At 44.5% G+C, this 23,725-nt stretch overlaps 1 protein-coding gene across 1 annotated transcript; it reads left to right on the plus strand.

Moving 5' to 3' along the window:
• The first annotated feature begins 322 nt into the window (after positions 1-322).
• On the plus strand, positions 323-17,103 carry LOC120839769. The gene is made up of 4 exons (XM_040210147.1): positions 323-377; positions 7,157-7,359; positions 7,753-7,899; positions 16,898-17,103. Exons 1-4 carry the CDS (start codon positions 323-325, stop codon positions 17,063-17,065), a joined length of 573 nt encoding a protein of 190 aa, XP_040066081.1. The 3' UTR covers positions 17,066-17,103.
• Positions 17,104-23,725: the final 6,622 nt, after the last annotated feature.

Raw genomic sequence — 23,725 nt, forward strand, 5'->3', positions numbered from 1 at the left:
TCATAACCTATTTTATAAAACTGTCTCGTTTCAAGTTTGGCCGGTGTACTCAATAAAAGCTGTTCATTAAACCGTACTTTAACTTTACACTATTTCTCCGCGTGGTTTTGAGTGATCGAACAGAAAGATCAATCAATCTATAATGTTTAAAAATACACCGTAATTAAAATTCACTACGTCATGGCTACAGTGATTTAAATCAAATTAATCTGACTTTAATAAAGCAAGTCTGATCTACTTATTTTAAAACAATTTTGATTTTTTCTACGTATCAGTTTACGTAAAATATCTAGTTAAGTTGTCTGTTTCAGACGCCGTTGTAATGGAGATGCGAACTCACCACATCGTCTGTGCTCTCCTGCTTGGGCTGGTAACAGGTGCGTACTTAAGTTATCCAGAAGTTTCTAACTCCATAACTTTTTGCACGCTCCATTGTTTTTGTTTTTTTTTCTAACCCACGTTACTGCGTATTCAATGTTTGTTATCGCTTTGACCCGCAGAACCTCAAGCAGGTTTTAGGTTTGGCAGTTTTAAGCATAGAGTCTCAACTGTGCGCTGGTGTAGTGCTAAGCAAACACTCGACGGGTTCTAAGCTCCAGAAAAAGACATAATGCGAACTTCCCTGCAAAAAACTTTCTGAAAATTTAAGGCCCTCGCTCCCACTATGTGATGTCACGGTAGCTACTCTGACGCAGGGACAAGTGACAGATCCGGCTGGTCTTGGCTGTGCCGGCACGCTTACTAGCTTCGAAGGGTATGTGGAGACGAAGGTCGGGAAGAGTTAACGTGAGGGTCAAGACTGATAGAGACATGGCAGGTCGGGGGAACGAAGGAAATGGGAAAAGGGGGTCAACTTCAGAGAAAACAGTATAGTAGCCTAAGATTAGTTCATTGTTGAAGCCGTTTGGGAATTTATTGCAGAGATTAAAAATCGAACGGCGTTATTTTTTTATTTTTTTGCGACAGCGGGATTAAATGAAACCATATTTGATGACGCAGCTGGGCATATTGAGTTTACTCTGTTTATTTTTGAAGAAGTGATTTGAAACGTGCGTGGAGAGGTTAGGTTCTAGTTTATTAGTGAGCTTCAGAGCGACAAGGCGAGGGTGCTCGCGGAAACGTTAATGGAGCTTGCGATCGCTCTCGCCAATATAAAAAGTATTGGGGTATGCGGCGCAGAAAGTAGGAGCGACTTGTTTGCAGGTAAGACATCTAGGAGCGTTGCACATGCTTTGGTTGCGGGTGGTTGTTTTGTGGTGAATTTAGGAACGGCGGATGGTAAACGGAGTTGCACCAAGTGAGATCGGAGATATGAGGGGCGGCGGTAGGCGACAGTCGCGGCTTTAGAAAGGTGTTAAGAAGGGTGAAGGTGGCCAGTGGCGGAGAGAAGCTGACGTTTGTGTCTAGGGAGAGAAGAATGGTATTTTAGGAGAAGAGGGCTGATGGTTTTTTGGAGGACTGGGTGGAGAGGAAAGGTCATCGTAATGAGAGATGTGGAAAACGCGGTCTAATACCTTGTCAAGATTTGGGCGAGGACATCCCCACTTTGGAAAAACATGTGGACGTAGAGATGGCCTGAATATAAAACTCGGTATAGTCACTGCAAAGGCGTCGGATGCGGGGAAATTGTGGAAACGGTTTGGAGTCGATGTGGCGTTTGGTGTTGCAAGAAGAGTAGTGAAGGTAGCTGTGGCGAGTCGGTAGGCTTGTAATGATCAGACGCGTTAAAGCGGTTGTTCACGATAGAGATGGTGAGATCAAGAAAGGTAGCGGAAGTAGAATTTGAGGAGGTGAATTTTAGAAAAGTTTGCGCGTTTTCTAGTTGTGGAAAGAAAGAATTGACCGCGTGCGGGGGGGGGGGGGGGGGGGGGTATCCGAAGATTTTATTGATATAGCGTCCGTAGAAGTCGGGAAGAAGAAGGAGGAGTTTGTCGAAGAGGGACTTTTCAACGAAACCCACAAAAAGGTTAGCAAAGGAGAACCTATCTTTGTGACCATGGCAGCAACATATGTTTTTCTGTAAAATCATCTGTTAAATTGGAAGGCGTTAAGACAGAGGACGAGTTAGGCAAGACGGAGAGTTACGAAACAAACTTCCAGCGACTCGGCGTTAGGCAACTACTCGGGAACAGTAACCTAGCTTGTTTTTAAGTTATTTACATTTAATTGATTGGCCGTTCGTAGTGCTCAGAATAGTAGGGTACGTTATTGGGATAGTTGGTTCATCTTAGTAAAACATATAAAATAGCGCAACAGAAAGACAAGTACAAGAAGTATACAGGACAGGCGCTAACTTTAAACTAGTTTTATTCAGGAAAATTGAACACATATATACACACGACAGGCAAAGCAGCACCACGCAGCACTCGTGTCTGTCTTGTCTCTCTTTCTTTTGTCCTCGTCCAAAAAAGCGCTACCATGCCTTTGGCAACCCAAGACCAATACCAACTAGCCCAACATACAGCTTTGACCACGTAAAACTTTATTAATTTTTCACCCGATCACTCAAAAACTGAAATTCATTACAATGAAGAACGATAGAAGTGTCGCTGACACATGCCGTCCCACTTTTTTTTATAAAGAAAGCTTCCAATAGCTCTCGAGCGACCGTCTCTCGGCTTCTTCCTAGTATCCGTATCTGCTGAAGTCGCGGAACACAGCCACACGTGTTGCAATGTATAGGCAAATGCGAGCCATATTTATTTTTTACTGATAATGCGTGCTCCCGTGCTGGGTCATTGATGCACCGGGGCCCGTCTGGCCAATGTATACCTTTCCACAACTCAGTGGGATTTCGTAGACCACACCTACTGTGGACTGCACATTGGGTGTGGTCTACGAAATCCCAGTGGACTACGAAATTCGAGAGCCTGCCGTAGACGTGCACTTGATCTTCGTTTATATATCTTGACGTTTTGTTTTTTTCTATTTACTACGGGGTCATATAAAAACGAACATTTGACGGCTGTGCTTAAAACATCAAACGCACAAACACCGACCATTTTTAAACGCAAATCTTAAAATACTAAGGTCGCTATAGAGAATAACAAACCGCTTGGCATGCGCTCGCGTAGGGTGCAGGATCGGTAATGGCGGACAGGCGCGCGTCGTTGGTGCGGCGTTCTACCTTGCTAGATAGATACTAAGCGCGACGTCACTCCCGTGGGAAGAGCCAGGGTACGGTGAGAGGTCACCGAGGGCAATACATCGCCGAACGAATTCCTCTATCTACGGCTCTAACGCGCCCACAACGCTTCCGACATCTGTCGGCGACAGATACAACTAAGTGAGAAGGGTCATTTTATCGTCTGCGAATGCTACCGCAGATCGCCCCGAGCGGGTTTTTCTCTTTTATTACTTCGACGGGCTAAGTTCATCTTTTGATAATTTAACTTCAAGCTTTCACCACCTAGCCGCAGGTCTGCAGCAGATCACAGAGCAACATTGAGAAACCGATTTTCGCAGACCGTCTAAAATATGTTCGAAGAGTTAGTGTACACGCTGTAAAGAAACGCAGGGCGCTTATAGCTCCGCAGCCGGTACAAACGCGCCATCAGAGGATGACAACGTCGAAGAACGAATCACAAAAACGACGTATTATCGAACTATGCCGCACCCTACGTTGCTTACGCTGTCAGTGACAATAGCACGTGACACCGAGGAGAGAAGAAAAGAGAGAAGGTACTTCAGTTTCTCGGCGTGCACTTCCTACAAAGAGCCCTACCGTTCCCGACATTCCTTTCGACGCCGCTGACTACTCTGTGCGCCTTGCAACAGGTCTGTTGGTTTATCTTCGAATAGTGTCTGCGTCATAACTAAAACTGCAGCATGACCGATGAACAATGTAATTAAATATGTACCCATCTAATATAAAAATAAAACAATGGGTCGTACTAGACATAGTTGTTTCCCCTTATGGTGTCCGCAAAACCAGACAAACATGCTGGAAAGACAGTATGCATATAATGGTCAGCACTTATATATATATATATATATAAAAACATTTATGCGAATAAAAAAAAAAATGAAAGCCGCTTACAACTCCCTGTAACGCCGAATTAGAGCGCAGCTCTTGAGGAGGAGGAGGGAAGGGCACTGGGGGGGGGGGGGTTAAACTAACCAGGGGGGGGGTCACGTTACCTTGGGGGTCACGTGACCCCCAATGCCGATGATGTCATCACTGACGTCACTGATGACGTCATCAGTGACGATGACGATGCGGGTACCGATGACGTCATTAGTGACGTCACTGATGACTTCACCAGTGATGATGACGATGACGATGCGAATGTCGGTGACGTCAGCAGTGACGTCGCTGATTACGTCATCAGTGATGATGACGATGACGATGCGGATGCCGGTGACGACATCAGTGACGTCACTGATGACGTCATCAGTGATGATGACGATGACAATGCGGATGTCGGTGACGTCATCAGTGATGATGACGATGACGATGTGGATGCCGGTGACGTCATCAGTGATGATGACGATGACGATGTGGATGCCGGTGACGTCATCAGTGATGATGACGATGACGATGTGGATGCCGGTGACGTCATCAGGGATGATGACGATGACGATGCGGATGCCGGTGACGTCATCAGTGATGATGACGATGACGATGTGGATGCCGGTGACGTCATCAGTGATGATGACGATGACGATGTGGATGCCGGTGACGTCATCAGTGATGATGACGATGACGATGCGGAGGCCGGTGACGTCATCAGTGATGACGATGACGATGTGGATGCTGGTGACGTCATCAGTAATGATGACGATGACGATGTGGATGCCGGTGACGTCATCAGTGATGATGACGATGACGATGTGGATGCCGGTGACGTCATCAGTGACGATGACGTCATCGGGGGGTCACGCGACATCGGCGGGGGTCACGTGACCTCGAGGAGGGGGCCACGTGACTTCGGGGGGTCACGTGACCCCCCACGAGGTCACGTGACCTTGGTGGGGGGCTCGCGCGGTGCATTATGGGACATTTCCCATGATGCACCGCGCGGTTACGCCGACACCGACGGCGACGCCGCTCAAGCCGGAAACGGGCCCCTAAGAGCTGCGCTCTAAAAAAATGAAAGCCGCTTACAACTCCCTGTAACGCCGAATTAGAGCGCAGCTCTTGAGGAGGAGGCGGGAAGGGCACGGGGGGGGGGGGTAAACTAACCAGGGGGGGGGGGTCACGTGACCTTGGGGGTCACGTGACCTTGGGGGTCACGTGACCCCCAATGCCGATGATGTCATCACTGACGTCACTGATGACGTCATCCGTGACGATGACGATGCGGGTACCGATGACGTCATTAGTGACGTCACTGATGGCTTCACCAGTGATGATGACGATGACGATGCGAATGTCGGTGACGTCATCAGTGACGTCGCTGATGACGTCATCAGTGATGATGACGATGACGATGCGGATGCCGGTGACGACATCAGTGACGTCACTGATGACGTCATCAGTGATGATGACGATGACGATGCGGATGCCGGTGACGTCGTCAGTGATGATGACGATGACGATGTGGATGCCGGTGACGTCATCAGTGATGATGACGATGACAATGTGGATGCCGGTGACGTCATCAGTGATGATGACGATGACGATGTGGATGCCGGTGACATCAGTGATGATGACGATGACGATGGGGATGCCGGTGACGTCATCAGTGATGATGACGATGACGATGCGGATGCCGGTGACGTCATCAGTGATGATGACGATGACGATGCGGATGCCGGTGACGTCATCAGTGATGATGACGATGACGATGTGGATGCCGGTGACGTCATCAGTGATGATGACGATGACGATGGGGATGCCGGTGACGTCATCAGTGATGATGACGATGACGATGTGGATGCCGGTGACGTCATCAGTAATGATAACGATGACGATGCGGATGCCGGTGACGTCATCTGTGATGATGACGATGACGATGTGGATGCCGGTGACGTCATCAGTGATGATGACGATGACGATGTGGATGCTGGTGACGTCATCAGTGATGATGACGATGACGATGTGGATGCCGGTGACGTCATCAGTGACGATGACGTCATCGGGGGGTCACGCGACATCGGCGGGGGTCACGTGACTTCGGGGGGTCACGTGACCTCGAGGAGGGGGTCACGTGACCTTGAGGAGGGGGTCACGTGACCTCAGGGGAGTCACGTGACCCCGGTGGGGGGGCTCGCGCGGTGCATTATGGGACATTTCCCATGATGCACCGCGCGGTTACGCCGACGGCGACGCCGACGGCGACGGCGACGGCGACGCCGCTCAAGCCGGAAACGGGCCCCTAAGAGCTGCGCTCTAAAAATTGAGAGCCCTTCAACCCCGTGAAGAAGGAAGTCCAGCGAAGCTGGCGCTCTGGTAGGATTTGCTATGTTGGGGTTGAGCTATATTAAGGATTTGCTATGTTATGGTTTGGCGCCGCGGTGATATGCGTCGCGCTTGCGTTTGGCTTTCCTTGCTTGATCATCGTCGGTGGCATTAGCCCGACGGCGCCGGTTGAATTGGCACTTTTGCTCTCGTCGGCGCTCGACGCGGGCGAGGTCTTTGTCGGGGGGAACTTGGTCGGCACTCGAAGTTGTTGCCGGGCTGGGAGCAGCGGCAACGGCGGTTTCACGTTGGCGGCGGGTCCATTCTCGCTTTTGGGCGCGCCGACGCTCCTCGTACTCTCGCTGCTCCTCTTTCGAGCGTACAACACGAGTGTGAGCCATGTGAAGTCTGAAGTTCAACTGATCAGGACAGTGGCGCGATCTTTACATCACAGACAAAGGACACACACGATTGGGAGGCAGACACAGTGACGTTTTATTATGGCGCGACTACGCTAATCACGGCTCAGGCTCTAGTGCGCCGCACAGGTAGCCGCCGAAGAGCGCGCGGCATTGCGCAATGTTAAGGGGGAGAGAGACGCCGCGCGTGGCGATGAGCATACACGACTCGGGAAGGAGGCGGCAATTGTGGAGAGCAGTATAAAGTGGGGCATACATCGTTGCGTTTGAAAATTGTTGGTCTACGCTGGCTCGGTCTGTCGCCGCAGACGATCCGCCTGAACCAAACCATAGACAACTTCGCTGTAAAAAAAAAAAAAAAAGCCTGATAGGTTTTCTTAATCCTTTTGGACAGACCTGGGCGAATGCAGGAGGGGAGTCCCGTTTGAATGCAACACACCCCCTAGCGGAATCGGATGGTGTTTGAACGAAGGGGACAATAAGGAATGCACCAGCGTCGTGAAAGAACTCTGCGAAAGGACTGTCACCGTGAACGGAGAACGCAAGGTTGAGCGTTTGAGAAGCTACACGACTCAAGCATGGGAGCCTGGAGTACTTGCAAGTACGCTTGATCTTAGGAGAGGATTGCATGATACTGCTTATTTTGTTTATTTATGGACGATGCCCATCAACAGAATCATGCCTTTCTGGTCCAGTTGACAACTCAACAGCAAGAAGTGAAGCCAAACTTTGGCACTTGTTTCACGCATTAGGGCCACGATACACAGACTATGGCCAAAGAAGTTCACGTTTGGCTCAACCTTTGCTTCTTCGAAAATAAAATTTGTTTTTTTGCGTCCACCCTAAAATTCTACACCAAAACAAAATTTTGTCAGAAATAATTGTGTAACATGGGCCTGTCAGTACCATCAAGGCCCATCTGTGCACTCAGGGTACCTTCGATCTCGACGCGGTCGGTTTAACCACCAAATGCATTTGTTTTCTTTACAGGTGAGGGACCATTGTGACAGCATACCCTCGATGACGGCTGTTGCCAACTTCTTGGGTCCCGGTGGATCATACGATGGCAGTAACCAAGATAATGGACATGCCGCCATAGTCATACGCTGCCTACGAGGAGGGGAAGATGGCATTGAGGTAACATGCTCACCTAAAACTAGAATTACGAAGGTGTTTTACTTGAACGTGTACAACTATTAATGTATGATACCTTATCCAGCTATCCCCTCCCTCCTCCCCTTCCCCCTCCCTCCCCCACGGCGTGAGAATTCTGGCCCCACAACGTATGTTTAACCGCTAAATTTGGCGGGGCGGAAGTCCGCACAAGCACAAAAGAGGGGCCGGAAGTCCGCACAAGAAGTACCAAAAAAGCTTCCTATAGGGAGCTTTTTGTGGTACCTCTTTTGAGCTTTGCTTACATATATGTAAGCAAAGCTCTCCAAGACGCCACAGATACGCCCGCAGACCGGGAGTCAAAACTTAAATCCTATTCACAAAAGAAAATGATTGTGTGGCAAATTGCTAGGCAATTGTGTAGATACGTGAAAGGTATTCGCATCACAAACGTTTAGACATACTCTGAGTCTGTGTCCACGGAGTATGGAGAATGACGCTCTGCGGCCGGTCAAGTGTCAAGTTTCCGACTAAATTTAGCGTATAAACTTAATTTGTCTGTAGATCACGGGAAACCGTGATCTACAGACAAATTCTAGTTTCCCGCTAATTCTAGCATAGCATCGTGTTACGTGACATCGATTTTTTTGCTAAATATAGCGGGGAAACTGAATTTGTGTATATGACAAGTGACATGAAGCCATGAGACAATATTTCCCTCGCTAAATTTAGCGAAGAAACTGAATTGGTGTTGAGGTCACCTAATGCCGATTTTACGTATAAATCTAGCGGGGAAACTGAAGTGTGAAGTTAGAGGCCACGGCTTCACTCATCCCGGCTTCACGAAATTAGGAGAAACTAACCAAAAAATGTTTCACGTAAAAAAAAAAAAATGTGTGATTAGTTTTATAAACATCTGAGAACTAATATAACTTATATAAGGCACATATTAGTCTTACATAAGTTCTCATATAATGTTATTTGTTTTCTTCTGTTTATTAAGCACATTCATTCTATATTATTTTTTACAGCTGGGCAGGTATATTATTGAATTTTTCGATAGGTTCAAAATACGGTTTTGCTGGGAACCGTTTTATTAATATCGGTGTGCAGACCTTATAAGCCATCATTTTTTTTAAGTGGATCCTGCGTGTGTGTGTTTTTTGGTGTTTTTTTTCGGGGACACCCGGGCTTTTTATTACCCGAGAATTTTACTTAAGTAAAATGCTCGGGTGATAAAAAATAATTAAAAAATCAAAGTTCAAAAATTAAAACGAAAAGGATTCTGTCACACAAAGGTGTTAATCGTACTCTACACCTCTAAGTATGAATTCGTACCAAACTGAGACAGACAGTTTTAAAACTCTTGGAGTACATCTTAGTATAAAAATTTCATGAGATAGCAATAGAAAAATAATATTTTAAATATAGCTTCAATTGTAGGGACCATGAATTGGTACCACTCAGTTTTGTCCAGAAATTTTGATTGTTCCTTTATAATTATGTAGTTTTTTTTAAATTTAAGCTAATAGTATATTTTATGGGATACATAAAGATGGACAATATAAAAAGATAAGGAACCATTTATGTTGCAGAAAATTTTGAAATGTGTATCTGATTTGTCCTGACTTGCGTAGAGCTGAATTATTTAAGATCTCGGAACAATTGAGGTTAACAAGCTTTATCACTTTAGACTCTTCCCTAAATTTAAGATAAAAAAATTATGTTGCTGCTAATTTTTGTTTTAGCTTGCGTCGTTAAATTAGAATTGGTGACCACGTCTGCAAGTCATTCGTCCCACAAAGAGTGAACCAGGGACACTCAGTACAAACATATGGCTCTCTTATGCCTAATTTTACTTTCTCTTTCGTCTGTTAAATAAGTTTTCCTTTAATATTGTTGATCTTGAGGGTCCAACTTTTCAATATATGCGTGCATAGTTTTTGTTGAAGTATTTGAATTCTAAATCACATTTGGTTTAAGTATCCCCTGAACTTTTAGTTTAAGTATTTGAATTGTAAGTCTCACTTTAGACTGCGCGTGTATTTGTTGTTTCTGTATATTCTTGTTCACTCTCCCAGCTGACCATTGTATGAGACTGAAGGACAGACCTCTTACTATAATTTTGCATTAACTGCACTATTCAAATTGATGTAACTCTGCTTATAATGTAAATAATATTTAGAGCGCAGTTCTTAGACGCCCGTTTCGGTGTTTCACTCTTTTGCCTCGCCTTCGGTGTAACGCTAAATTTAACGGGAAAATCGGCGTCACGTGGCATCAACACATTCAATTTCTCGCTAAATTTAGCGGGTAAATTGAGGTCACCTGGCCTCAACACCAATTCCTTTCCTTTCTAAATTTCGCGGGACATTGACTTCAGAAGACCTCAACAGCAATTAAATTCCCCGCTAAATTTTAGCGGGGAATTGAATTGCTGTTGACCGCACGTAACGGCAATTTTTCTGCTAAAACTAGCGGAGAAACTGAATTCGTTTATAGGCGACGTGACACGAAGTCATGTGACGGCATTTTAACCCTCTAAATTTAGCGGGGAAATGAAATTGCTGTTTGAGGTTACGTGGCATCAATTTTCTAGCTAAATTTAGCTGGAGGAGAAGGAGGGGAGGAGAGGAGGTGGAGAAGGAGGAAACAAGGGGAGGAGGAGGAGAGGAATACACTCCCCTTCGTCATCTCCCCTCCTCGTTCTCAAGAGCTGCACTCTAATTTCGCATTAGAGATATTTGTAAACGTCTTTCTTTTTTTTCTTATATTTGATGGACATATTATTTATATGCCGCCCATTCCGCCCAATGTCGGTTCCAGCAAGACATCGCTATATTTGTCTCCACAGCTTCGGTGTTTGGCCGCTATGTGTTCCAATATCTCCAGAAAGTGTGGAATTTATATCAACTCTCAAATCTATAGGAAATATCAAATTATATCACTGTCTAAATACAGGGCGCCTGCTTATTTGTGACAGCAGTAAGGAACAGCGAGATCGCTGGGTCTTCTGGGAAGACAACAGGGCATGAAATATGAAAGAGCACAATTATTTAATTTTTGTGTTTAAAGGAGTTGGGCTAATGGCTGGTCACGGGCACAACCCTTTTCTAGCCGTTTCTTCGACTGTAACCAACAAAAACTCAGATTATAAAACTAACACATGAGAAGAGCGTCAGCCGCTTAAAACATTCTAAATCAAACAGGTGTGAAATTAAAAGGAATTTCCAGTAAGTGCGCTACGAACATGATTGTAAATTACTTCTTTGGAATTTCTGTTGGGATCTTAGCATTTTACCGCAAGCGTACACTGGTTAAGGTTCCTTAATACTAGAACTACCAATTATTTTACGAATTATTTTTTCGTGTGAATGAATAAGATGAAAACCTGGTTTTTAGAACAAAAAGTGCGAATAAATTATTTCACACTTTTAGTTGAATAACCTGCTGTATCTAACAATATCATTTATCACATTTCATTTCTATTCACTAAATAAGGAAGTTTGAGATCATCCATGACACTATTCTTCCAGACGTCTATGCTTCCTAACTTCCGCTTTCAGTCATCGGCGCTTGAAAGGCCTGTTATAAAATTTAGCGCATTTGTAGTATGCAGTTAAACAGTATATTATTAGCAAGAAGCGACGTAAACGGCGTCTTTATGCGAGTATTTTTTCTACTCTCACAGCAGGCGTACTAAAAGGCGGCTTACTGTGCATCCTTCTGCCTTTGGTACCGCGTCAGAGAAACTGCGAACTTGGCAGAAGCTTGGAAATCCTAAGGGCCTAAGTTAGGCCTCACACGATTTTGCTTCAAGTCAAAACACTGTTTAGTTTTGGAGTAGGCAAAACTTTGGAGCCTTGGAGAAAGCAAAACTCAAAACAGTAATCTGTCACCAACGTTTTATTTGGCTTCTGCTAGGCTCTAAGGAACTAAGACAGAACCATTCGAGCAAATCGTTGGTTCCAGATTACTTCCCGTACGAAAATGTCAGATATGGCCCTGATATATTTTATATACGGCCAGATATGATAGTATAAGCAGTCAAATAGGGCTGTATTTCGCCAGATATGGGAACTAATACGGCCGTATTTCGACATATAGGTGGGCAAATACTGCCAGATCTGGCCGTATAAGTGCGTAAATACAGGCATATATCACCATATACGCGGGCAAATATAGCCCCAGATAATGATATACGGGCCCGTTTCAGTTGTGGAAGCAACAAGTTATATGTACTCGCTGAGACACTAGTTGATTGATTTATATTGCATGAGTCTCATGCAATTGGTTAACTATTGTTAACATCCTTAAAGTGAAGTTATTCCAGGTATTTGGACCAATTAATCAATTGCTCAATTTTAAGATTGAAAGACAAATGAAATTTGGTTGTATGTTTGATGTGTGCCAATATGACGTAGTGCGATCGTAACGCGACTTAATCAAACAATGGATTTTAGTCGCAGCTCTTAGGCACCCTTCCGAATTAAGCGGTGTTGGCGTCGCCATCGGTGTAACCGCCCCGTTAAATTTAGCGAAAAATTGAATTGGTACGTTAGTCACGTGACGTCAATTTTGCCGCGAAATCTGGCAGTGAAACAAATTTTTTTTTTTCATATTTCCCCGCTAAATTGAGCAGGTAAACACGAACCGTTAGCTTACTCAAGATGCTAGACGCTACTTCGCCGTCCCGAATCCTTTTCCCTTCGAACGGAAGCCGTTGCGCCCGGGGTACAAAATGCAACTCTTTCAAAACCGTTTGCGCAGCATCGTATCCGTTCGTTTGCGAGCGTCGGCGATTCATCGTGTGTTGAAAGTCGGAAGATGTGCTGTCCGTGGTGTCTTTTATTTGTAACTCGTTCGTAAAAAACTTTGAAACAGTGTACACATGATTTTAAATTTATTGGTAAACATATATATATGTATACATATTTATTTCTTTGTCGACCTCATGCACAAAAAAATAGTCGCGTTTATTTTTTATTTAAAATTATAATGTGGGCTATACAGCGTAAAACTCGCATCGTTTTGAGTTCAAAAGCTGGACATCGTAGAGCTCTATGTTCACTCGATATTGACAGCAGGGTAGATGCTACGCGTGTTTTAGGCCAATCATGTCTCCGGTTAGGGTCACGTGACTACAGTCCAGAATCTGGTGACAAAGCAGGACATCGCACCTGCCTGGCGCCCAAGGCCACACTTAGCATTCACAGCACTGTCAACCTTCGTTACAAGTGACACATCCCCTCGTTGCGGCCCCGTAAGATAAGCCTTTTGTTCGTGAAACCCCGTTTTGGCCTCTCCCTTGATCCTCCTCTCTCTCTCCCTAAGCTGAAAGCGTTGTAAAAGTTGAGTGGTCACGTGGTTTGAGGGATGACGCATTAGCCGTTCCCGATCTCGGAATGCGTTTAGCCGGACCTAGTTTGGCGTGTGAATTCTCCATCTGTGGCTGCTGCGTATGTCTGGTTCTGCAAGCGATTTCTTCAAAGAAGCCCAAGAATGTTTTGTGATCTGTTTAGTGTTCGGTTCTACAAACGACAGCTTGTGCTACATCGTGTTGAATCTTCAAGGGCACCTTCGCGTTTCTTTGTTCGAGTGGTGGTTTTGCCGTGGCCGTGTCGACATCTCCCTTGGATAACACCTTCGTCTCGTCAACGTAAGTGCGCTGCAACCTACTTCGTGACAATAGATCGTTTTTCCTAAATGTATTCTTCCAGGTTACCTCTAGATTTAGGCCGTGTCTATCTCCTGGCAGCCGGGAGAATCATGGTGCAGAATGTTCCGGCATTAGTGCGATTGCGCTGCAAGCAGAAAGTTTTGATATGCCGCCGACAAAGTTTTGACGTGTCGCCGAAAAAGAACAGAAACAGAGACTCTTAATTACGGGTTCCAAAATTTGACGAGTGGCTTTACGAGTCGCTTGTAGAAAGATTGTGACGATTTTGCGAAATACTGGTAAACAATGCTAAGTTACCGTCCTAATCTAAACCCTGGGATGAGAATAAATCAAATAACGGACAACTCTCATTGACTCAGGCTTTATATTATGATGTTTCCTAACCGGCATGCCAAGATACTTTCGCTCCTTGCAAGGGTTACTGTCTCGCGGACGGCACAAACCGATCCCCTGACGGCGGCGTCTCGGCGAACTTGCACACGGGGCCGCCGCCGACCGATCGCCGTTATCGGCGTTATGTAACGATAGGCACAGGACATCTACTCCACACATGGGCAAAAACGGATGCAAAGGCGTGCGCGAACGTAAACAACGGTAGAAAAGTGCCGTTGCTCGCCGCTATGAGATGCGTGCCGCTAAGTCGGTCATCCGCGGGCGTATCCCTCTCCTCCCGCTTGTACTTTCTCTAACTTGACGGACACTCTGTCTCGCGGTTCATGCCGACGAAACGATCGTCGCGATACCGGGTAATTGCTACAGCCGAGCGCAGCACAGTTTACCATTGCTTCCGCTGTGGAGGGTCGAAGAGTCAACTACCAGCATAAATACCGTTTTTTTATGTTGTTTTTTTTTGTTCTTGCAGATTTGTTTAAAAAGAAGCCGTGAACGCTGCACTTATGCGGTTTGTGCGAGAGTGATACGCCCAGGGGGACGTTATGTAGTCTGCTAATCTTTCCGATAAGTCGGGTAATTAATTAAAATTCATTAATTAACTTTTAATTAGTGAAAATAGACATATGGTTTCAATTAGAAACTTGCTGAGTGTCGTCCAAAACCCCTAAACCAGTAATTTTTAGAAAGACTGAGCGCGTGTGAAGCGCAGTAGTGCGCTGAAGTTACCACTCGTGGACCAGGTACAAGGCTGGGCTAGATAAGAGACAGAAAAATTGCGGGGCGCCTTACCGAAACCGCTAGCCTTGTACCGGCTTCACGAGTGGTACCTTTAGCGCGCTTCTCACGCGCTGAAAGACTTTCTGAAAATGACTGATTTAGGGATTTTGGACGACGCCCCACTAGCTGCTTATTGGAACCGTATGTTTATTTTCACTAATTGAAAAGTTCATTAGTGAATTTTAATTCATTAGCCGAGTAATCGCACAGCTTAGCGCCCACGTATATCCCCCTTGGCGTATAACTCACCCGCAGAAACCACATAAGTGCAGCTTTCCTGAATTTTTTAAGAACAAATCTGCAAGAATAGAAAAAAAAACAAAAAACACCCTGATATGGGAGGCAGATATACCCCTATTTGGCAGACCCCGATATGGTTATATAAAAAATTGGGCAGATCTGGCTATATAAGGCTTATATAAACTGATGTGCTTGATATGGCCAGATCTGCCCAATTTTTTATATATCCATATTTGTCTTTTTTTATATAAGTCCAGATCTGCCATTTTCGTAAGGGTTGTTTGAGTGTTTTTTTTGTTTTTTTTACTTTCCTCTGGATAGCCACAGAATTGCCAAAGTACCAGACTTGAGCCAAAGATGCCACATATGCACCAAAGAAGCAGCAGTGCAACCTAATTATGGCACTTTTTTCGCAATCTAAGCCCAGGAATGCCAGCAGACAGCCAAGCTACTTGCAGTGAATAATACCTTCGGCCTTTATTTTATAAATTAGGGCCGCTGAACCCTGACCATTGCCAATGGCTGTCAAGTTTCGTTGTACCTTGGCTTCTTCTGGCGTTCTAACGACATAAAATGTCAGATGAAACCGAATTCTGGCTCAAAGAACTGTGCTACAATGGGCCGAACTGCACCCGGATTGCTGGAATGGATATTGCGACAACAAACCCTTCTTGTACACAGTCACAACCCCGTGCAATGTAATATAGAAAACTGTTCATCTCATCTAATATGCGTGTTTAGGAAGAAAATCTATATTCAATGCAAATCATTTTATTTTCTCCCATAAAAAAAAAAATGGGGAGGCAGGAGAAAAATTGACCGCATCTCCACGTGGTGAATGATGTTGATTGGGGTGAAGCTCTGGTGGTGCTTGTCTGCGTAGACGCTGAGCTGCAGCATGCCGAGCCTTTCGTTCGTTTTCGCTCATGTCAGAAAGAGAATGTGTGGTATAGAACGTGGTTATATACGCATTTGAGCATTTGACTGCACCGCCCTGTCATTTATAAACGTTGAGCCAATGCATGCAAAGTTTAATGCGATTATATACGCATTTGACCGCAGCGCCCTCTCCTGTATAGACGTTGAGCGGCTACATGCAACGTTTCATCCATGACATCCCCAGCTCTTGAGTTACTACCACATCTCAGAGCCCCCTACTCGTCCCGCAGTCATGGCCGAGTGGTGAAGGCGATAGACTAGAAATCCATTAGGGTCTACCCGCACAGGTTCGAATCCTGTGGACTGAGCAAGCATTTTTTTTATTGTTTTTTTTTTGCCCTACACGAGCACGTGAGCACGTGAGCTCACGAGCACCAGCAAGATCGATGTGAGCACGGACGCCGGACGGACAAGGCACAACCCTAAGGAGCTTCGCCCCTAAAAGCTGCAGAAGTGCAGCTTCACGAGGCCCCTGCCCCCTACGGGCACATCGGTTAGCGGGATATAATTGCATTATTTGATACAGAAAAAGTACATTTATGCACCACACCGGAAAATATGTTATTAGGAGGATAAGATTTCACACAGTCTTCTTATTTAAATTTTCAATGCAGACACCCTGTTCTTTGAAAAAATCAATACTGTTGGAAGTGTGTGCTGATTCATCAGAAACCAGTAATTAGTTCGTGGACGTGGTACTTTCAATGATTCGGCGCTGCGCATTTCATATGCAATATTTTTTTGTTAATTTGGAAATTTGCCCTAATGGATGATAGGAAATTTATGTGATACCACGTACATTGTTGCTACCTTATATTTAAAATATTATTTAATTTTCATTACTTTATGTTCACAGGAAAGATGTTATGTGCGCAATAGTCGGTATATGTGGCTACAATGCAAGTGCCGAGGGTCATAGCGTAACATACCAAATCAGGAAACGCGACGGACTGACGGCGAAAACAAACAATTATTTCCTGACTTTTCTTTCAGGTGTATGACCAGTCAAGAAGGAATCAGCTGCAAAGACGTGAAATGCGACATATGAGTTCCACTCGCACTTCGAACGGGAGCACCTTCTACACCATCGACATTAAGTCAACCGCCACACCATTGTTCGACCAAGACGAAAGTTCGCATCCCTGCCGCCTCTCTCAGTAGAAGTACACAGCGCTGCGAATTGTGAAAATAAATGCGCACTCTACAAAAAAAGAAGAAATAAAGATACTTCTAACTAATTGCTGGTTTATTGACTTTTGACTTAGTTAATTTTCTTACGTTAAAAACATCTGTGATATTTTCACTACGTGACATTTGTGTATTCATGGCCGCAGTGCGCCATCAATATACACATGTCAGGTAGTTGATACACAGTAACGTACGAATACGACGATAGGCGCAGCGCCGCTAAGGGGCCTACTGGAACCTGTCCTCAATTTACGATATAACGTAGAAAGAGCTAGACAAGTATAATCCAAAGTACTGGCATGTGGAGCTCATTGCGGCCCATGAAGGTGAGCGTCTGGAATGGAGTTGCATGTGGGGACAAATCAGACTTTTGCCTATCTTAAACATTCTACTCAAGATACTTTACTTCAAGAACGTTTGGTAGTAATTTGGTATCTTGCAAATACATTTAGTCTAGAGTATTTGCTGCTCAATCTTAATTAACTTTTTCACTGTCTTGTGCTCACCATCTCAAGTACATTTAGCAAACTTGTAAAAAAATCTCGACGAAACAGTCTCGGAAACTAAAAACCATTAGACTTCAGAGCAAAGGTGGACCGATTGCAAACTTAGAGACGTGCGACCCAACACGCAACAGGAAACTAGGCACGAGCTAAACGCAGCCTCGAAATGCGAACAAAAGACCAAGAAGATATCCTCAAGTACGCCCGCCTTTGTGTGTCCACTTGTCTTATTGTCCACTTTTCGTTCTTTTTTTTTTTTTTGTTTGTTTGATCTGTTTTTGAACGACACGACATGCTTGGAGCTCGAAAAGCGCCGGCGACGTCATCCGGATTTTACACTCAGACCCCACCTTTTGTCTGGAGCTAGAGTGGTTCCGTCAGGTGAGGAATGTGAAGCCAACCCTCGGTGCGCTAAGAATGAACCATTTTCGGTAATCGCAGGTTCAAGGGGTTGCAGTATAAAAATGCGCAAACACGTTTCCATGCCAGCACAGGCACTCCCTCGGCAAAAAAAGCTAGATCCTGCTGGCTTTATAGAGCCGCGGTGACCTACAATGAAATTTCCCTAAGCTCCTTGTGTGCGTATTGTGGCTTATCTTTTGCTCCGAAGTTCGTTAAAAAGCGTTTCTTTCTCCTTCCAAATACGCGCATTGTTTCGTCCTCAAAATCATCAAAACCAGTTTTCCGTCAGTTAAAGTCGTTGATATTTTTTATAATGAATTCCGATTCTGGAACCTTGACCATCTTGACTATAGTGCGTCAAGAGTGGTTCGAACGGGTGCAGATGGGAGCGGGGTAAAGGGGTTTAGAAACGGCCTTGTGAAAACTTTCCTGTGTTGCCTGTGTTTCACACTGAACTATCATATTCTTCTCTTCTTTTTTTACATGTTGAAAGTACAGTTGCTTTTACTCGCTTTTGACGGGGAAGACAAAGTACTCGCTCTTGGTTGTTAATGAGTGGCCCGGCTGCTGTCCTTGAGTAGATGTTTCTGCTGAGCGTGCACGTGTGTAGCTCACAGGCGTACTCATAAACAAGTCTGGCTGCCTGATCAACTCCTAGTTCGGCTGTTATTGATATGCAATGCCGGGCCACAGGTCAGGGCCCGTTTGCTCGAAGCGCTAACCGCGGCTAAAGTTAGCCGCAGTACCTAGGAGAGGGATTTTAAAATCACGTGACTGGCTCGGTAGGGATGCGGGGAAACATGGCGGTGCCCCAGTGAGTGAGCGCCGGTCGATTTGGAACTAATATGTCGTTGTAGCTGCAATATCGGGCGCGTTAGTCAGCAACGAATAATGCAGGAGGCTTTCGCTTTTCCTTACCTCACTTAAACCGCAAAGCATGGGCAATGACATCGCAGCATTTTTTAGATAGTGTTTCGATTCTGGGCATTCCTAAGCCTAAACGAACGCGATAATTGTCGGCATGGCAACGTCTTTAGAAAGCGGATTGTTGATAGCACACAAAAGCAGACAGCGTCCCGACAGACTTTTTTCCTAAATTATTCAAGCATCGCGGGAAGAACGCTGGAAGTGTAATTCTACGGTTCACGCGCGCTGGCCTTCCTCTTATAAAAGATTTGAAGTAAAAAATCATAATAAGGCTTTAACGAACGCGCGTGCAAGGCAAATTTGTTTTATACTTTTTGCTTTAGAACGGTTACTACTGCAGACGCCAGCACGTGCGACGCGTGCAACTGCAGTCGTAGCATGCACCTCGGTGCTTGGATAATTTAGAAAAAAGGTATGTTGGGACGCCGTCTGCTTTTGTGTGCTATCAACAATCCGCTTTCCGTAGACGTTGCTATGCCGACAATTATCGCGTTCATTTAGGCTTAGGAGTGCCCAGAATCAAAACACTATCTAAAAAATCCGGCGATGTCATTGCCCATGCTTTGCGGTTTAAGTGAGGTGAGGCAAAGCGAAAGCTTCCTGCACCATTCGTTGCTGACTAACGGGCCCAATATTGCAGCTACAACGACATATTAGTTCCAAAGCGAGTGGCGCTCACTCACTGGGGCACCGCCATGTTTCCCCGCATCCCTACCGAGCCAGTCACGTGATCTCAAAATCCCTCTCCTAGGTACTGCGGCTCACTTTAGCCGCGGTTAGTGCTTCGAGCAAACGGGCCCAGGTCCCCGAAATCGTAGCGGGGCATATTAGGAACATATTGCTGAATGCGCCATGAGCCGAACCTGCGTCAAACTAAAGCACGGTAGGTGCGATTTCTACAATACACGAGTCCCGTTTGTTCCTAGAATATTTCGGCATGCATCCTGGGTGACCAGGAAGGTTCTAGCCCAAAATGATCCAAATACAAGAACTTTATATAGCCCGAAACGAGCTATATATTGCTCAGAGCCCAAAAAATCGTGTGCTCGAATCAGCGAGCTCAATTTGATAGCACTGCGTCTGCAAACTTAGGGTTTAAGAGCATCTTTGAAGATCACCGACATCTTGAAATGTATTGAGATTTATCTTAAACAAAAAATGCAAGAAAACACATTCGACATCTGTTTTTACAGTCACATATTTATACAACACTCGTTCGTGCTCGGCTGACTCGCCTCATACATGATTTCCAAGTTAAAACGGTCAAACAGTTCTTCAGTAGGATTGATGTCCTTACCGCACTCGTTTTTCTGAGAAAGGAAACTTTACATAGATGATGTTTTAAAGAGTTGGAAGGGGCATCCTGTTCCTTAGGTCTGACTTTTTGAGGGACACGTGACTGAAAACTCTCTCCACGTCGGCATCTGACAAGGGTAGTGTCAGGAGCGCTATGGCAAGCTCGGATATAGCAACGGAAACACGGCTGCTCGTGCGCTTCGAACTTGATTTTGTTTGGAATATTTATTTTCCTAAACCTGTTGTCTTTGGTTATGAATGGTTGTGCTTTAAGAAGCACGTGTTTCGCGGAAAAGCCTCCTTTGTTATGTCTGGTACAGCACGCGTTATCGCACCACATGGAATTCTGCTGGATGTCACGAGTTAATTGCTTTTAGTGTCCTTTTTCCTTGGAAAAGGATGGTGAGAATTTCCATGAACTAAGATACGCTGTTAGGAAGGATAAAGAACTTGGGAGCATAAGATAAGCCACAATTCATACAAAAACGATGTCTTCGGAGCTGAATCTCATGGTAACTCACTGGAGCTAATATGTTCTAACGTAACGCCCACGCGACTTCACGCAGAAAATCTCTGAAAGCGGGAATAAAAAAAAGGTGGACTGTCGCTTTGTGTCCCTACTAAAGTGTCCCCTGTACATCTACCCTATGCTAAGCAAGACTAAATTGCCAGGTTAGAATTTGAAATGGCCCAAAAATAGCTACATAGCCAACCGTTCAATTTCAACGCCGAATACATTACAAGGTAGCCCAATTTGGCTATTATAATAGCCCAACCTGGTAACCTTGCGCACAATCTGTTGCAGATCCCGGATTATTTTAGAGTAAACTTCCATTGCAGCAGCTAAGGAGATTTTGGTAGGTCGTAAAGATCACAGCAAAATGTGATTTGCAAAGATATCATCAGAAATAGAGTGCTCATTTCTCATTTTGTATACTTATATTACCAGTTTGTAAAATTTGCCTAGTATCTTCGATTATAATTCAATTGCTTTTTTGAAATATTTATACTCTAGTCAAGACAGTTCGTACTCTAGACGTTTTCTGTTTCCTGACCTTCTCAGTCACGTGGTTTCCGTATCTGGTATGCGGGACGAAAAAATAATAAAACATTTGAACATGGAATATGCGCGAAAATATAGATGAATCAAAACAAGAATGTGTGACAATCACGCATTTTTTGTAAACATCTTCCAGCGGCGTGGAGAGATCAAAACGATGGTTTATTGCATACAAGAAGTAACGGCATTCAAGATGGCTACCTCCTTGTGGAAGAAGTGCATACGTAACTTGAATATTGCAAATACATTTTCAAATGGGTATTTATTATCTTATCTTAGATATTTTTGTTGGGTATTCGGCACATCTCTGACACAAATTAATGGGCCGTTTAATTAGTTTGTTTTTCTTGTCCAAATGAGAATAGAGGAAGAAACAGAGGGATTGCTGTAAATTTGTTTTTACTATCTGACGACATGGTTAGATACAACTGTATTTGTTTATTATATAATGGTTCGGGATAACTCATCTTTCCTTATGAGTGTTAGCATAAACAACTTCTGAAAATGAACTTCGAGGAGGCGCTTTTTTTCACGCGTTCCAGTTAATGCCATAATAACGGTTGGCCTCTGCCTCCAAGACAAGCACAAGCTGGTTGCAAATTCGTTAACGGCCACAAAAAGACGATTCTAACGTGTAATATTATAGCGATGATTTTTTAGTGCCATAAATGGACGAGATAAAAACGAGCAAGGCAAAAGAAAGTACACTGCGAAAAATAACTGTGTAAACAAACAAAAATGCTTGGCAGCTCTCTTGCCACAAATTATCTGTTTGCGTCTGTTTCTCTGCTTTCGTTATTAAAAAAAAAAAGTGTTTCTTGCATTTATTTTTTTTTTTTTTTGTAAAATGACCGAATTTTTGTTATCCAGCCTTGGAGAAAAACAGTTTCTGTTAATTTAAATAACAGCTTTTATAAAGAAAAGAACAAGTTTTTGTCCTGATTTTTGTAAAAACAAAAATTATGTTCTTAGAAATAATACTCTTTGTAAAAACAAAACGGGTTTCTGTTCTGAAACTTTGTGAAAAAGAGCCTCTGCTTTTTCCAGGTTGCGAGAAAAGTTTTACGGTGAACTGCGTCGTTTGTATATACTTCGCCATTCAGCTCAAAATATACAGAAGTGCAGAAAAATACAATACAATGAACTCACACATACCAGCAGAACACACAATCAACAGAAACGCACCAGCCTAACCGATCACGCACCCTTCTCTACGTATACCACACCACATTCACCCAATCGCTATCTATGGCAGCCTTCCTTTGAATTCGACTTGGCCGGTGACTGACATTTGCCGCATGAACACGTCAAGGCTGACCAAATATCACTCCTACTAAAAAAAGTCTGAAATTTCCAACGTTAATAATTTATATCTCTTAAAGGGTAACTGCAAAGAAAAAAAAGTGTCTTTTTAAACAGCCTAATTGGGACAAGCATGTCACAAAACAAATGTTCCGCGAAAAAAAAACTTTTTTTAGCAATATTTACGTCACAGGACGTAATTTAGTCGGAGTCAGAACATCTCCATATTTGAAACTCCCGCTCTTTGGACCGCCGTGGAGGAGAACTACGCCCTGCCCCTCACTCTTGAATTTGCTTTTTTTGTTGACTTGGCTGCAGAGTTGAAAGACGCAGCGTCTCGACTTCCGGTAAAAGCTGGCAACAACACACGCTAAACATGGCGCCGGTAGTGTTTTGGTTTGACGGTACACGAGAAGCTGCGGTGTTTGCGAGCACATAGCGAAGACGTGACCGTAGAAGTGTCCCTGTGTTGTTCCCGGAAGACGCAAAGTATCATTCGTAATCGTCGTGTGTGCTTTGGAAGCGAAGGGAGTCACAGGGTCCACGAGTGTGCAACCACAAGCCAACGTTCACGACAGCGCTGCGTTCTCTTCGGCGATCTCGTTTTGTTTGGTGCAACTCGGCGATGCGCCAAAGAAATGAAACGTTTGTGGTATGTGTGGTGCAGTGCTTGGAAGTAGACACCCAACACGCAGCGCAAATTGGCTGTTGCGGGGTTGAGGTTAAACGGGTTCAGTCCCGTCGTCGTCAGTTGATCCAGTCAAACTGTTCCAAAAGGACACGGCGAGCGTTTTTAAAAGTGAATCTCCCTTCGTTCCGTTTCGAGATGTGGAAGATTTCCGACGCATACCGTGAGTAAAAAGCTGCGGGCGTTTTAACAAATTACGTCGTTTTAATTGAACAATGAACTTCGAATTATTCCGTTTTTATGCTTCGTGCTGGACTGCGTTTGCACAGCGACGTGTTGCGCTCATCGTGCGGTGTGAATAAATTTGAACAAGATTTCCTACTTGCCCAATGATGCATGAACTCAAACCATTTTTTACGTAGTGAACATAGTGCTCTTTTTTATTTTGGGAAGAGGCGTTGTGCATTTATTATGGTCCAATCGCTTGAAAGTTCAGAAACTGGGGAGGGCGAGCA

The sequence above is a fragment of the Ixodes scapularis genome, unplaced genomic scaffold, assembly GCF_016920785.2.
Source record: "Ixodes scapularis isolate PalLabHiFi unplaced genomic scaffold, ASM1692078v2 PGA_scaffold10__122_contigs__length_95168666, whole genome shotgun sequence".
Taxonomy (NCBI): domain Eukaryota; kingdom Metazoa; phylum Arthropoda; class Arachnida; order Ixodida; family Ixodidae; genus Ixodes; species Ixodes scapularis.